The following is a 15,656-nucleotide window of genomic DNA, read 5'->3' on the forward strand; positions in this document are numbered from 1 at the left end:
TTGAGAGTTGTATGTGTAGGACAGAGTGATGTAGCAGATGAGTTCCCCTAAAGTCAAGATGATGGAGAATCATTTAATTCTGTTAAACTAGCCAAGGTGTATATGGCCACCCAGAGTCTCCACCTCCTGAGAACTTCACGTTGTCTGCTGCTGACCACTGTCTCCCTTGCCTTGCTTTCCCTTAGGTTGCTGTTGGGTTGCAGGAGCTCCTAGAGGATTGCTGGGACCCTGACCCAGAGGCTCGCCTGCAAGCCCACTGTGTCCTGGAAAGGTTGCAGGTGCTAGGAGCTGAGGACCTGGTGCAAGAAGACTGAGGCTGAAGTCCATTCTGTGTTGGGCGTTTGCTTCCTTGGCTGAGCAGAGCTTTTTTCCCTTTTGCTGAGAACCAACACAGACCCCTTGCGGAAAAATCCTCCCAGGAGCAGCTTGTTAGTCGGACCCTGCCTGGAACTCATCTTAATGACCAGGGTGTGGGTTTTTGTTTGCAGTGCTTTTTATACATTCTGTCCATATAACTCACATCATGAACTCTGGCCACTGAATCACCTTAATCTGCATGTTACGTATAGGTTTCCACCGTGCACCTTGCCCTTGCCCCTTGAATTAATCTCATTGCTTCCTGCAAGATAACTGATGCCTGCACAAGGCAGGACTGCATCTATTCTGTGGTTTGGGCGACAATCCCAAGCTCGCTTCCCTCTGAGTAAGTTTGATTGAACACAGTTGGCCATACCTGGGAATGGATATGAATCAAGTCATGCTGCATAGAAGCAGAAGTTTGTTCTGGGCACAGAATTCACTCCCTTAAGAATATCTGTTTTATTTAAAGCAAAATTGTGTGTCTGCTCTGTATGCTTGTGAAGGTAGGTTTGCAAATATGCATATAGTGTGTAGTAAAATGAACACTGGAAGTCCCAAACAAGGCCACAGAAAGCTTTTGGCATTTGAGAGGACAGACAAAAATGGGATAACGGACAGAAAAAAGAATAATAAAGAGGGCAGGGAGAGAGTAGACTGTATGGGATGGGGTGCTTCTGTCCCATGTGTGTGGCTTGCTATACGTTTATGAGTGTGTGTGTTTGTGAGAGCAAATGTACATATAATAATGGGCTCAAACTACACGAATCTGGATTTTGGCTGAATATTAGGAAAAACGTCCTAACTGTTAGAGCAGTATGACAACGGAACCAATTTCCTTGGGAAGTAGTTAGCTCTTCAAAACTGGAGGCATCAAGAGAAAATTGGGCAACCATCTGTCAAACCTGCTTTGATTTGGATTCCTGTATTGAGCAGTGGGTTGGACTCGACGGCCTTATAGGGCCCCTTCCAACTCAGTTATGCTGTGATTCTATGGATGGATGTTAACAGGAATCTGTGAAGTTGTGGTGATCTAAACCCCCCACACTAGCTATGTCTCTCTCCATGCCCTGCTCATCATTGTCACTGTTTTTTACCGCCATGTCCCCTGACAAATGTTTGCTCCATATCTGTCAGAACACATTCTCTGTCTGCACAGAAGTATTATCACAGAGCTCCTAGCAATGAGGAGGGGCATTTATTACTGGTCATGTTTCCCGTTTTTAGGATCAGGCAATCTCCAGCAGTCCAAGCACCATACACACCCACACCCACTCAGGCATGTCCCAGGGAGGACCACCACTCCAATTCTATTACTAAAAACAAAAAAACTAAAAAAGCCCTCCCAAAACCTTTGTTAGCCAATTTTTGTTTTAACAACTAAAATTACAGTGGAGGGAGGGAATGTTGCTCAAGATTGGGGGGGGGGAGGCAAACATGGCAAAACTACTTTCTTCATCCCCTAAAAAGCACAAGGGAACTATCTTCCCTCCCCAATTGGCGAGGGAGAACTATGATGGCTGCCTGTCCCCTCTTTACAAATATATGTGCCAAGAAATCCTTCTGGTTGATACGGCACTCCTTATGGCACATGGCACTGTTAGCTTAGGCTGGCTTGTATGGCTTTGCCATCCTCCCCCCACCCCCAATGGCAGGTGCATAGCTCTCCAGGGATCCAATGAAATGCTGGCTTATCCTTTATGAAACAGATGCTGTCCATTTCCTCCTGCTTGCCGTGCACGTTGACCAATTGCCTGAAGGCTTTGCTCCGTGGTCTCTTTATCTCTTCTTCCATACATGGGGACTTTCTCTCTTCTCTGGTATGTTGTAACAAACCTGAGAAAGAATCCAGGGTTTGTTTTAGGTTCCCTTCACTGGTTTTATTGAGAGAAAAACAAACCAGAGAAGAAGAAGTACCAGGCAGCATGATAAACGAGCCACAGAGTGAAGAGTGGGAGACAGCTTCCGGTAAACAGGTCATGGGTCCCATCCTTTGGTCATCTGAATGCATCCCCTAAAGTCAATATGTATGTGGTGTGCATCATGTCTACTCTTCCCGAATGAGAAGGGGCCTTGTGGGAGAGGAGTGTCTTTGCCCTCAGCTGATGTCACAGTACAGAGCGCCTCTGGAAAAAAAATATAGCCCCTGTTTGGGGGCTTCTAATTCATATCTACCCCAGCCAGATATTTGCCTCACTTTCACTTTATAAGTAATTCCTTCTTTTTTAAAACTGGATTTTCTCAAACCGATTGACCTGTATTTTGTCTGGAGCAGTCATGCATCCTGTTATGCTGTGTGTACAGTCCTTGATTCAAACTATTGTCTGGTCCCAGACCATGTCTGATTTAAAGATAAAGATCCCTGAGCAGAGAGAAGCCTTGAAGTTGACCATCTGTGGTTCACAGCTGGACCTCAGGCTGAGTGGGCACACACTGGAAAGCATTTATTATGATATGGTAAATGCTGAACAAATAAATAACATTGCCGCATTGTAATTACGTTTATTTAAGAGATTGACAGTCTCACTCTGCCATTAAAACTCTTGCAGTTTACAATGGCAGTCGGAAATACTAGCAGGAAGAGAAAAGAAATAGACAAGACAGACCGCAGGAAACAATAGATGAAGTCTCAAAAACCAGGGAGTTTGACAAGTCAAGTCACAGGCTGGCCAAAGGAAGGCCTTTGGCAGCTGAAGAGGGAAAGGCAGGCTGATGTCATTGTAGTACTTTAAAAAAGGACACTGTAGCACTAAAATTTGGAATTGGAATTAACATTTGGAATTACAGCCCCCCAGATGCAGAATTTGTAAGTTTAAAAATTCACAGTTTCAAGATATCTGGAATTCCATTACAGTCAATATGAATGCTCCATAGTCATTATTTGCCCCTTAAAAATGGGGGGGGGGACATATTTAAAGGATTTCTCTGTGTCTTCTGACACCTTCCCCAGTGACTGTGCCAAATAAGAAGAATGCACACCAACAGTCAGCAGTGCCTAAGTACTAGAGGAAACGACTGAAATAGACATACTGATTGGACCCTGAACAGTGGGAGTGCCAGCAGGAAATGTCAGCCGCCTTGGGGAAGCAGAGGCCAAAGACATCCCTGGGGCATGCCTGAGGTTCACTCCTACCTGTCCCACCTGGAACCAGAGGCATCTCTGCCACCTCCTTGAGAAAGTGATGGATTCTGTTTGGGGGCAGGGGGATCATAGTGTTATTTGTTGGCTGCCTTCTTCCTCTCCCTCTCCTCTAAGCAGATACAGCCGCAAAGGGGGTGCAGGTGGCATTCCTGCATCCTTCCCCCAAGTGCCTCCTCCTCCTCCTCCTCCTCCCACACCCACCTTTCTCACTGCCTGCAGACTCTGCCCTCAGAAGAACAGCATCTGATTCTGCTACAGCAGAACACAAGCCCTTCCAGTGAAAACCACACACTCATCACATCTGTGAACTTGATATATCTTACTCCTTTGCCTAATACACCCCAAAGGGGCCCAAACATAATATATTTCCCTGTTGATTCATGATGCATTAATCTATGAATCTACTAATCCTAAATCTTATTCCTAACTGAAATAACTGCACCCCATAAAGGAAAGAGCCAGTGTAGCTGAGTGTTAGACATGAAACAAGAAGAATTGGGTTCAGATTCAAATTCACACAAGAAGGCCACTTGGATGACACACGCCAAACCTTATCCATACACCTCTAAGGGTCGTTGTGTAACTCAAAGGAGATATGAGCTCCTTGGAGGGAGGGGGGCAGTTTAAGAGAATGCCATCAGATAAAGGTCAGCTGTAAGTTCCTTCTAGCCCTTAGGAAAGAGGAGGAAAAAGAGACAGGACATGTTTTGGCTGCTCAGCTGTGTTCTTCTTTTGACCTTCAGCTGTCAGGGAGAATTGCATTCTTGCAATCTTATCAGAGGAGAAAGGGTGGTTTGTTTCTATATCGCGCACCAGGCTGCTGGGCTGGGAGCCAAGATCCACCAGAAATTGCAGGCCCTGTGTCCTTGACGTACAGACTCTGCTCGCCATTCTGGAGCCTGGAACCTTATTTGTCGCTGGGAGAAAGATCAACAAATCCCGATTGAAAAGAAAACCCAAGGCCTTTCCACACAGTTACTATTTTTTTTTTTGTAAGTATTGCTATGACAAGATGTCAGCTAAGCAGGCTTTTTCAATGTATCGGAGGAACTTTGCTGCAAACAGCGTTGGAAAGACAATCCAGTCTGAGATGGCAGCATCTTCTAAGGGTGCTAGATTATCACTAGATGTGATAATAAATGCAAGGTTGTTACTAAAAATGGCAACCCTGGGTGTATTTATGGGAATCTGTGGTGATTTTACAGCAGCACATTGCCCATTTCTCTACCCCTGCCCTTCCCAACCCCAGTACTGCCGCCAATCATGTGGAGCAGGGAAAGGGGATGCCAAGACAATGTCATGTCCTCACAGGGAGAGCTCAGCGTGGCTTTGCCTTTTCGGCTTCTCCTCTTGCCTGAAAAGTTCCTTTTAACAAGTGATTCATTACATCTTTAAGTACTGCGCCTGCTAATTACCGTCATCAGTATAGTTAGAAAGAAGTAGCCCTTTACTTCCTTCTTTCTCAGGAACAACTGAAATACTTACTTTTAAATACTTAATTGGATGGTTCAAGCTGTTGTCCTGTAGTTCACAGTATACACTCCACATGCCCGCTTCATTATTGCCACAATATTCACAAAAGAGCACCAGCTGGCAGCACGAATGGCAGTATCAGCTAGCATTAGAACCAGGTGCTATTCCTCCACTTTTTAGTGAAGATGTATACAGTATTTATAACTAGAAAATTATAAATATTAAAATTGCAGATGAAAGTTATCCCTTGTTAGGTTGCAACTGTCATGCAATGTTGCTATGCCTTTGTTATTGGGGTGGGGGTGGGGGAAGAATGCCAAGATCTTTGCTAATTCTGATAGGAAAAGGTGAATCAAGGGTCTTTTTAGATCTTGGACCATTTTTAAAAGTAGGCCCATAACATAGGACACAAATTTTTTTTCTTAAAAAAAAATCATGCATGCAGTTCTCTGTCCCTCTTTTTCCTTCTCCCCGTGCCCCAACTTAACACAACATTATGTGTGAATTTCAGGAGGGTTCCCCCCCCCATGGGATCTAATTGATGTACAAGCTAGGTAAGTACAACTCAGCAATCTTTGAGAGAAGGTAAGGGGACACTAAAAGTTAAACTTCCTATTACAGAAATCACATTTTTTGAAAGACGGAATACCTTATGTAGTGAAAACTCCTGATTGTCACAGCAGGAGTTTTTTTACACCGCCCACTGCTTGCAAATCAGCTTGTTTTGTTTTTGATTGGTCTTCCAGCTGGCTTTATTTGCATGTCTGATTTATCAGACCCAAAGGTCTGCTGTATTCCTGTCTCTGGAATGCTAATGTGACTCCAGCTAGAATGCTGTGCTGCTTTGACAGATATATATCTGGGATGGCTAGACAACAGCAGCCTAAGCTGAATAAAATAAGCAGTTTAAACACAGGTGGGCAGAATTTAGACTTGCTAAATATGCTTTGTTTTTCAGTAGAGCCCCAAAGTCCACTAACTAGAGCCTGGTGCAAAAGTGTGGCTTATGATGGAACCAGTTGCCTACGATAACCAATGCACCAGAAACCCGGAGCTTGGATGTAATTCATGTTTCTCATTAGCTAATTGTATAATACGTTGCATTTCACTAATAAACTGGGACAAAGCTACCTGTTTGCCTGCAATGGCCATGGTGGTCATTTTCAGTGGAACCAAAATGGGTGTCCACCTGCTCCCCAGCAGCTGGAGTGGGAAGGAAGAAGGGTGCTTTGGGTGGTTCAATTTGTGCTGCCGCCTTCCCTGTTTCCCTTTGTGGATTAGGTGCTATCTGTGCAGTGGGTGACAATCAGACAGCACAAGACAAGGAGGGGGTGAAAGTGAACGATGGTGCAACTAATAGCAAAGTCAGCCCTAAAAGATGAAGAAAGGAAAGAGGGAATTAAATTGATCCTGGGAGAGACCGAGAGAGTCCCTTGTGGACGGCCCAAAGAAAACTCTTGCCTGCCTCTGTGAATTGTTTCCATTTGCACACTCACTAGACACTTGTTTCTGGCTGATGTGCAGAAGGCTGTTTCCAGTGTAATTTCCATTCTCTCCATGTTTCTTCTCTACCCTCACTACCCTCCTTCTTTTGCAATTCTTGAACTGCACTCCAAAGCAAGTCACAAAACAAGAATTCGCAGTTATTTTAACCCTGAACATCTAGAGCAAAAGGGGCTGGTTGCTGTTTAAGGCTACAGCAGTGTGCTTGGTGTACCAAGTGACATCCCAAGGAATTTAATGGGATTTACTTGTGTGTAGATGTAGGACAGAGTACTCTCTAAAAGCTGCCTGGCACACAAGGTTGTATAAAGTAAATTGAGATGCTTTGCTTAGTAACATATTTTTTTTCAAGGTTGTGGAGTAACTCAGATTAAATTATTTCCCACCCACCCCAATTTGCCCTCTATAAAGTAAATTGAGATGCTTTGCTTAGTAACATATTTTTTTCAAGGTTGTGGAGTAACTCAGATTAAATTATTTCCCACCCACCCCAATTTGCCCTCTTGAGCTAGTGCAGCTGAATTTCTTGTCTCCCAACTAGAGGGCACTGGATATAAATAAAAAACCATGATCCGTATACTTTATTCATTCCCAATGTATAAATATTAATTTTATTTTACAATATAGTAAAATCAACACCTACCCATTCTTATAAGATATTAGTGGTTTATAATAATGGATCATGGATTTTTTAAATATACATACTTGGTTTCTAGTATTTTCGAGAATCAAAAGATCACAGGAACTCTGAAAAAGCAGCAGCTGCAGTTTTCAGAACATAAAAACGGATCATACCATGGCCTTTTGGCTTCTTTGGGACGTGCTAATAAAAACTGCTTGTGACAATAAGTTGACATTCCTTCCTCACCCCAAGCAGCAGGTTCTAATTATCATGAAAAACAGCAAATTATTTTTTATTTAACATGCTCAAGTTGTTCATATTGTAGTTGCTTATTTGCTTTTACAGCTAAGGATTGGGAGACAGCTTGAGAAATGTTCTTAATCTTAGGTGACCAGAAGAGCATTTTCCTGCCTCTTTAAATAGGGAAATAGTATAGCTTCCTTGTGCTGCAAGAATACTGTTCATAGAGGTAATGAATAAATCAGTAAGTTAATTTGTTTAAAGTGATATTCCAGTCTCTGGGGTTGCTCTGGGCCATTCTAGCATTTTCGTTGCAGATTTGAATAGACCTAAGAAAACTAAACGGGAGGAGCCGTAAGACCCAATAAAACTGAACAAGAGAGAGAGAGGTAGAAGGCATGGAGGAGTAGAGGCTGGCCTAGAGAAGCATGGCTATAAGGAAATTTAATCAAATAACACCGCCCCACAAAGTGCATAAGTCAGGACACATCAGTGTGTACTGCGGTCTACATGAGCAGATTGGGCAAAGCAGAAGAAGAATGTAATACCGCCTTGTGCTGATGTGAAAACACAACACCACAGCACGTTTTTAGTCGTGCTTTGACTCTTGTTGACATGCATTTTGATCTTGTGTTAGATGCAGTACCAGTACTATGCAATACTAGTACTACGGGTGTAAGAAAAGCTAGACAAGTGCTTAGTGTGAACTGACCCTAAAAAGGCTTTGGGGCATGAGTCAGAAACCCTTGTCAATGAACTACAAATAAACCCAGCAGGAGATCAAGACCTCCCTTCTGCTTACCCTTTAGGTCAAAATATGTACCCCAGCATCCTCTCTTAATGTTACTTGGGCTATTGGTGACATGAGTACGCCATCTAAGGTTGTGTTCTAAGGTATGCATTACTTTCCTCAGGATCATGGCCAGCCACAAGACAAATTGTTGCCTCTGGTGAAGAGCAAGGAGTTGTCCCCACTAAAGTACAGAAACTGTTCTTGGATCCCCAGCTGAACCTTACTTGAACGCTAAAGATATGGAGTGTCCTGGACTGGAGGACAAGTGAGGAGTAGCCAAAAATTTTATGGATATGCCAGACAGGCTGTTTAATATACACAGTCCTGTACTCCAGGAAAAAGAACAGTCTGAAAATTCAGGAGGAACAGCTAGGAGGCTGGGACTGCTGACCAACAACACCTTTTGCTTAATAGGCAACAGTATGGTGCTGATCCCCTTCATGAATTGCTGCCTTGTCATGGCGAAGGGGCTTGAGTAATTCAGAGAAGCTATGGGCTATGCTGTGCAGGGACACCCAAGATGGGCAGGTCATAGTGGAGAGTTCGGACTAAACGGGATCCACCTGGAGCAGGAACTGGCAAACCACTCCAGTATCCTTGTCAAGAAAACCCCATGAACAGAAACAAAAGGCTATAATATATGATGCTGAAGATGAACCCCTCAGGTTGGAAGGCATCCAACATGCTACTGAGAAAGAGCAGAGGACAGGTACAAGTAGCTCCAGAGCTAATGAAGTGGTTGGGCCAAAGCTGAAAGGACGCTCAGCTGTGGATGCGCCTGGAAGTGAAAGGAAAGTCCGATGCTGCAAAGAAAAAGACTGCATAGGACCCTGGAATGTAAGATCTATGAACTTTAGTAAGCTGGATGTGGTCAAATAGGAGATGGCAAGAATAAACATTGACATCCTGGGCGTTAGTGAACTAAAATGGACGGTAATGGGCTGATTCAATTCAGATGATTATCATATCTACTATTGTGGGCAAGAATTCCATAGAAGAAATTGAGTAGCCCTCATAGCCAACAAAAGAGTGGGAAAAGCTGTACTGGGATACAATCTCAAAAATGATAGAATGATTTCAATACGAATCCAATGCAGACCTTTCAACATCACAATAATCCAAGTTTATGCACCAACCACGGATGCTGAAGAGGCTGAAATTGACCAATTCTATGAAGACTTACAACACCTTCTAGAACTGACACCAAAGAAAGATGTTCTTCTCATTATAGGGGACTGGAATGCTAAAGTAGGGAGTCAAGAGATAAAAGGAACAAAAGGAAGGGTTGACCTTGGAGTTCAAAACGAAGCAGGGCAAAGGCTAATAGAGTTTTGTCACAAGAACAAGCTGGTCATCACAAACACTCTTTTCCAACAACACAAGGGGCAACTCTACACGTGGACATCACCATATGGGCAATACCGAAATCAGATTGATTATATTCTCTGCAGCCAAAGATGGAGAAGTTCTACACAGTCCCCTGATGTTGTGAAAGAGTGAAGGCAAGAGGAGAAGGGGACAACAGAGGACGAGATGGTTGGATAGTGTCACCAAAGCTACCAACATGAATTTGACCCAACTCCGGGAGGCAGTGGAAGACAGGAGGGCTGGCATGCTCTGGTCCGTGGGGTCATGGAGAGTTGGACACGACTTAACAACTAAACAACAACAACAAAATGGGAAATGGTGTTTCGCTTAGCAATGTTTTCCCATGGCAATGTTTTTGTGGGAACCAATTAACATCGTTAAGCGAGGCAGCACTGTATACCAAAATTTGTACATGAATAGTCTGAAAGTCTGAAAGATGTTTGGAACTTGGGGGGACAACTGGGAAGACACTGAGATGTAAAAAACAATTGTAAGCAAGTATGTAACACGATGTTTGACAAGGACAAACAATGTAGATAGATTGGAAAACTAATAAAATGTTTAAACAACAACAACAACAACAACAACAACAACAACAACAACAACAACAACAAAATGGTGCTGATGGCATACCTCACCTTAAGTAGTGTTGCAGCCCAGCCACTAATTTTCTTGATGCCTACGGTGGCCTCTTATGCATCACCAAGAAGGATGATGTCTGTTTGGACATGTTAATTTATATATTCCTCGATGCAAATGTAATTCTATAGTTGAAACAAAAGACAATACCTTCCACCCTAGTAGGCAAGACTGTGTGGCCCATATGCTGGCTGCTCAGACTGTTGTGAAGTTACTGGTGTCAGTGGGGTATTTCACTGTCCCTTTTCTTTCATGTGCTTCTCTAAAATGGACATGTGCAAGACAAGCCCTTCAGATAGAGGAAGGACAGCCTCCCAAACAGATGTAAAGCAGAACACGTGGCCATTCAAACCACAGGTGGAAGAAAAACTCTCTAAAAATGGAAGACTAGGTCAAGGCAAGGCTGGGGAGAAAGAATACAGGAGGACTGTATAGGACAGGGGTGGGCAATTAATTTCTATAGGGGGGGCACATGAAAAATCTGATCTGTGTTCGGGGGCCGAACCAACTTTACTTAAAAATAAAATGAAACAGTGATGTTATGATTGTTTTTATTTTAAATTTGTTAATCTTCACAAATACTAAAGAGGTTTTTTGCGGTATGTTAAATATAAGCAACTGATGAACTTCAGACAAAAAGCTATAAATGATTTTGATGTTCAAAACTGTACTCCATACAGGAGTAGCTCGCAGGCCGTATGTGGCCTGCGGGCCGCACTTTGCCCAGGTCTGCTGTTAGGTCAAGTTGAGGGTTGAAGGTGGGTTATATGACCTGTTTACAGCTATGGTGTCATAGCGGATAGTCCGTCAGGTAGAAATTCAGGAGGCCTTCAGAGAGGATCCTAGAGGAGTGGCAGGAGCTTTAAAAATACAGTAACTTTATTCTGAAAGGATTCAAGGCCCCCTTGTATTAATAGTCAACTACTCATTTTCTTTAAAGATGCTCCTGAAATTATTAATTCCTTATTTTTAATTACGCTATTCATAGGAAAAATATGTCCTGTGACTGAGGATGTCACACTTCAGCTATGAGTGATCCCCAGGATTTGGGATCTGTGTCTTTGCTTTTCTACTGGAAGCAGGCTTTCGGGTCACGCTAAGGGTTTATTTGGGTATTGTTACGACGGCTGGTTGTGGAGCCAGAGTTTGGGAGTTGGATCTCCCACTGTGCCTTCAGGGAGGAAGAGTTGGCTTGTGTTGCTTTGGGCAAGCTCATGACATACCAAGCAGAGCTTGATAAAGTTGCTTTCTTTGACTGCAGCTCCCACAATTCTCCTAACCAGCCTAGCCATAGGTCAGAATCCTCTGATGTCAGAATGAGGTCACAATCTGGTCTGTGTCTCTGCAAACTGAGAGGCAGTTAACAGTCAGGCTGAGCCTTCATCTGGTCAGGATGGATCTTCCTGTTAGGCAGGGGTGGGCAATTAATTTCTGTATGAGGGCACATGAAAAATCTGAACTGTGTTTGGGGGCCGAACCAACTTTACTTAAAAATAAAATGAAACAGTGATGTTATGATTGTTTTTTACTTTAAACTTGTTAATCTTCACAAATACTAAAGAGGTTTTTTGCGGTATGTTAAAGATAAGCAACTGATCAACTTTAGACAGAAAGCTATAAATGGTTTTAATGTTCAAAACTGTCCGCGGGCTGTATGTGGCCCTCGGGCCGCACTTTGCCCAGGTCTGGTCTAGGAACAGACATAGGATACATTAAAGAAGAGCCAATGGTGGAGACATGCAGTATGCAGATTTGGAATGGCTTGCATGAAGTTAAGAACACTGGATACTTGAAAGGGACAGACCTACAGGCAGTACTAGAAGACAGGTGGGGCATGTAAACTACTGTACATTGCAGGTCTATATACATAAGCCACACCCTTGCCAGTTTCTTTTTTTCAGTATGAAAGGTTACAGACGCAGGTGGCCAGATGCAGAAAGAAGGCAGGGCTTCTGCTGCACCTTTAATTGTCATACCGAAACAGGAATTTCTGCAAGTGTAGTTTAACACTCCCTGCTCCCTCACCACACCTAGCTTTCCACACACCAGATGCCTTACCTGCTTAGGGGCCAAGGTGTGTAAAAACCTAGAATGTGTCACATTCAAAGGCAAAAAAAAAACCCAACCATTTCTCACCTTGTGTGAATTCCACAGCTGGCTGGATAGCTCAGTGGTTTAGGTGTTGGCAGTTCAATTCCCCCTTGTGCCTCCTGGGAGAAGAGCCAGCCTATGTAGCCATGGGTAAGCTGCACATCCCCAGTGTGCCCCCAGAAGAAGGGAATGGTAAACCACTTCTAAGTATCTCTACCTAGAAAACCTTGGAAAGTGTCACCATAAATCAAAACTAACTTAACAATATACAATTATTATGAATTCCATAAATGCATACATTTTGGAACATACAGTATGTTGTGCAAATGGGACTTTCCATTTCTTGGATGCCCAATTTAATGTGATGCGCCATTTATGTGTTCCAAGGAAGCTGAAAACAATGCCACCGAGGGACTAGACTTAGAGGAGAGGAAGTTTGAAATTTCTAAATATCATTAAGTGACTAAGCTGTCTGTTTAAACCATTTAGTTATAATTCAAAATTAAAACTGAATATGAAATTGGAACCAGCAAACTCCACTTTGGTTTGATTCCAGTGATCTCACATGCTGGAAACAAACCAAAACAGAGCAATCCTATTGGCACCTAAAAAAGAGAAGACAGAGAGCCAGAATGTTTTGGGAACAGACTGGTTCATCCTGGCACTTACGTCATCTGTTCACTAGCAAAAGGAGCACACCAGCCCATCCCCACAGTGAACCAAACCGTGGAACAAATGGCCATGTAGTCACCTCCTTCACTGCTTTCTAGGTCTAATCAAGCCCAGTCTCTTCACTAGAAGTTAAAGGGAAGTCAAGACACATTTTGCCAGCTTGTGGCTTGAAAAGCCAAATGCAGCCCACAGCTAGAGTGTCTGAATGCTAAAGTAGCCAAGAAGGATCCCTGATGCCTGTGGAATGCCTGTTGAGCAGAACAATGGTTCTCGCTAGAGTTGGGCTATTCGTATCCCTGCAGATACAAATACAAATATTCTCTCTACAGGTCCAGCCCCTTCCCCCCCCCCCCGAAGTGGCTGGTCCACTCACCGGTTGCTGCACAGCTTGCACGGCTGTCGTCTACGTTATACCAATCACAGAAGCAGCCTGGCTGGCACTTCCCACTTCTCCGTGCAGCTGACCACTCTGGCAAGGAGGCGGGATGAAGAGTCTCCCTGCTCAACTGTTGAGCAGTTGGCTGTGCAGAGAGGCAGGGAAGCACCAGCTGGGCTACTTCCATGACTGGCGCAATGACTCGGACGATGGCCGCACACGCCGTGCGGCAACCAGTGAGTGGACTTGCCGGTTTGGTGGGGAAGTGCTGGATCTTTATGGCACCTGTTGTGCCGACATTCATATTTATATATTCTTCATCTTTCATGTACGGTCCTGCACTAAAAGACTCTGTCAAAGAAGCCAGGTCCCCAAATGACAAACATGTTTTGTGCTCTTTGACAAGTGGACCCAATACGCACCCCCACTCCCACACAACAAATGGCTGCATGTAGCGTTCTCAGGCAGAGGCCAGAGTGTCAGTGCCTCCTGCTCTCTGGTGGGCACCTGTCCTTGCCTTCCTTTCGCCAGCTCCCTCCTCACTCCCCTCCCCACCCCATCCCAGCCGCCATTTAATCAGCATGGTATATAATTCTTTAAAGGAGCATAGTGCTGCTCTGGAGTATTATGGGACCCTGAAAGGGCCTCTGCTAAACGCAGACCCCCAGTCCCATTACCAGTGCTCCAGCTGCCCAGCACCACCAGGGAGGCCTGACATAGCCGGGGGCCCACTTGAGGGCTCATTATTTATTTATTTATTTGATTTCTATCCCGCCCATCTGGTCTATGCGACCACTCTGAGCGGCTTCCAATATAACATCAACAATTAATAAAATAACACAAAATTACATAAATCTTCGAATGAGAATGTAAAAAACAGAAAAATAGAGTAAAAATAAATAAAGAAAAATATATAGGAAGAAAGAATCAAGTATTGACTGGAGGGAAGGCCTGAATAAACATCCATGTTTTTAATTGGCTTTTAAAAATACCTAGTGTAGGGGCCGCGCGAATCTCCGAACGGAGGTTGTTTCAGAGGTGAGGAGCCACCGTCGAGAAGGCCCGATTTCGTGCCTTTTCCTTCTGGGCCTCACCTCCTGACTCACACGGGTGATCCGGGTAGAGCTTGGTGGGAGTAGGCATTCCACCAAATATCAAGATCCTAAACCGTTTAGGGGCTTATAAGTGAGCATTAAAACTTTGAAGTCGATGCGGAACCGAATGGGCAGCCAATGCAGTGCGGCCAGAGTAGGAGAAATATGCTGATGTTTTCTCGTCCCACTAAGGAGTCTGGCCGCCGCGTTCTGCACCACCTGAAGTTTCTGCATCAACCTCAAAGGCCGCCCCACGTAGAGTGTGTTACAGTGGTCTAATCTTGAGATTATGAGAGCCAGCCCTGAAACGAACTAATAGGAAAACCCATGAGGCACACAGAGAAGGTGCGATGGTTTTTTATTTGTTTTTGGTTCAGTCTCATCCCTGTCTCTCAGATCATTTCTACCTGTACCACAAGAGGAAGAAAAACGTGCTCCCCCAGATGTTGTTGGACTCCAGCATCCAGCCTTCCTTCCTACTGGCTGTGCTGGCAATGGCCCAAAACACTCGGGAAGGGGACATACTTAGACCACCCTTAGTGTACACCCTCTGCTGATGTACAAATACTTTCTGCCTCTAATAATGTCATATTAGCCTACTGATATCACATTGCTTTCACAACAGACTTCTGTTCTGGTTACTGTAGTTAGCCATGCACATTTCCCCCTCCCCCACGTCCCATGTTTGCTGGTGGCCACTCCTATATTTATCTCTGGGTTCATGTGATCCTGCACAACCTCAGCTACTGTGCTCAGTAACTATGTGTATTTGTTCCTGTCAGCTCTTCCTGTTTGTTATCCCTTTGTTTCATGATACAATTAAAGCTATTCAGCTTCAGGCAAAACAGCATGTCATGCTGGTTGATACGTGCTGTAAGGTCACCTCCAATTTATGGCAACCCTATGAATGAACAATCTCCAAAATGTCCTGACTTCAACAGTCCTGCTTAGCTGAAGCTGGTGGGTTCCTTTAGGGAGACGGTCCATTGCTTATTTGGTCTTCCTCTTTTCCTGCTGCCCCCAAACTTTCCCTGCATTATTGTCTTTTCCAGAGACTCGTGCCTTCTCCTGATGTGCTCAAAGTATGAAAGCCTCAGTTTTGTCATTTTTGCCTCCAGAGAAAGTTCAGGCTTGATTTGTTCTAGGACCCACTTGTTGGGTTTTTTTTCTGGGCAATCTAGGGTACATGCAAAGCTCTCCTCTAGCACCATGTTTTTAAATAATCCATTTGTTTCTTGTCAACTTTCTTTACTGTTCAACTTTCACACCCATACATAGTAATCAGA

At 44.0% G+C, this 15,656-nt stretch overlaps 1 protein-coding gene across 5 annotated transcripts in view; it reads left to right on the forward strand.

Annotated features, from left to right (window-relative positions):
* AMHR2 (anti-Mullerian hormone receptor type 2) overlaps nt 1–2,853 on the forward strand; it is a 40,521-nt gene extending 37,668 nt beyond the window's left edge. For all 5 annotated transcript variants that reach the window (XM_072991094.2, XM_072991092.2, XM_020784608.3 and 2 more), the window contains one exon: nt 186–2,853. In XM_072991094.2, coding sequence (XP_072847195.2) covers nt 186–232 — 47 coding nt within the window. In that variant the 3' untranslated portion in view covers nt 233–2,853. The remainder of the gene's footprint in view (nt 1–185) is intronic.
* The last annotated feature ends 12,803 nt before the right edge of the window (nt 2,854–15,656 follow it).

The sequence above is a fragment of the Pogona vitticeps genome, chromosome 2 (assembly GCF_051106095.1).
Source record: "Pogona vitticeps strain Pit_001003342236 chromosome 2, PviZW2.1, whole genome shotgun sequence".
NCBI classification, from domain to species: Eukaryota; Metazoa; Chordata; class Lepidosauria; order Squamata; family Agamidae; genus Pogona; species Pogona vitticeps.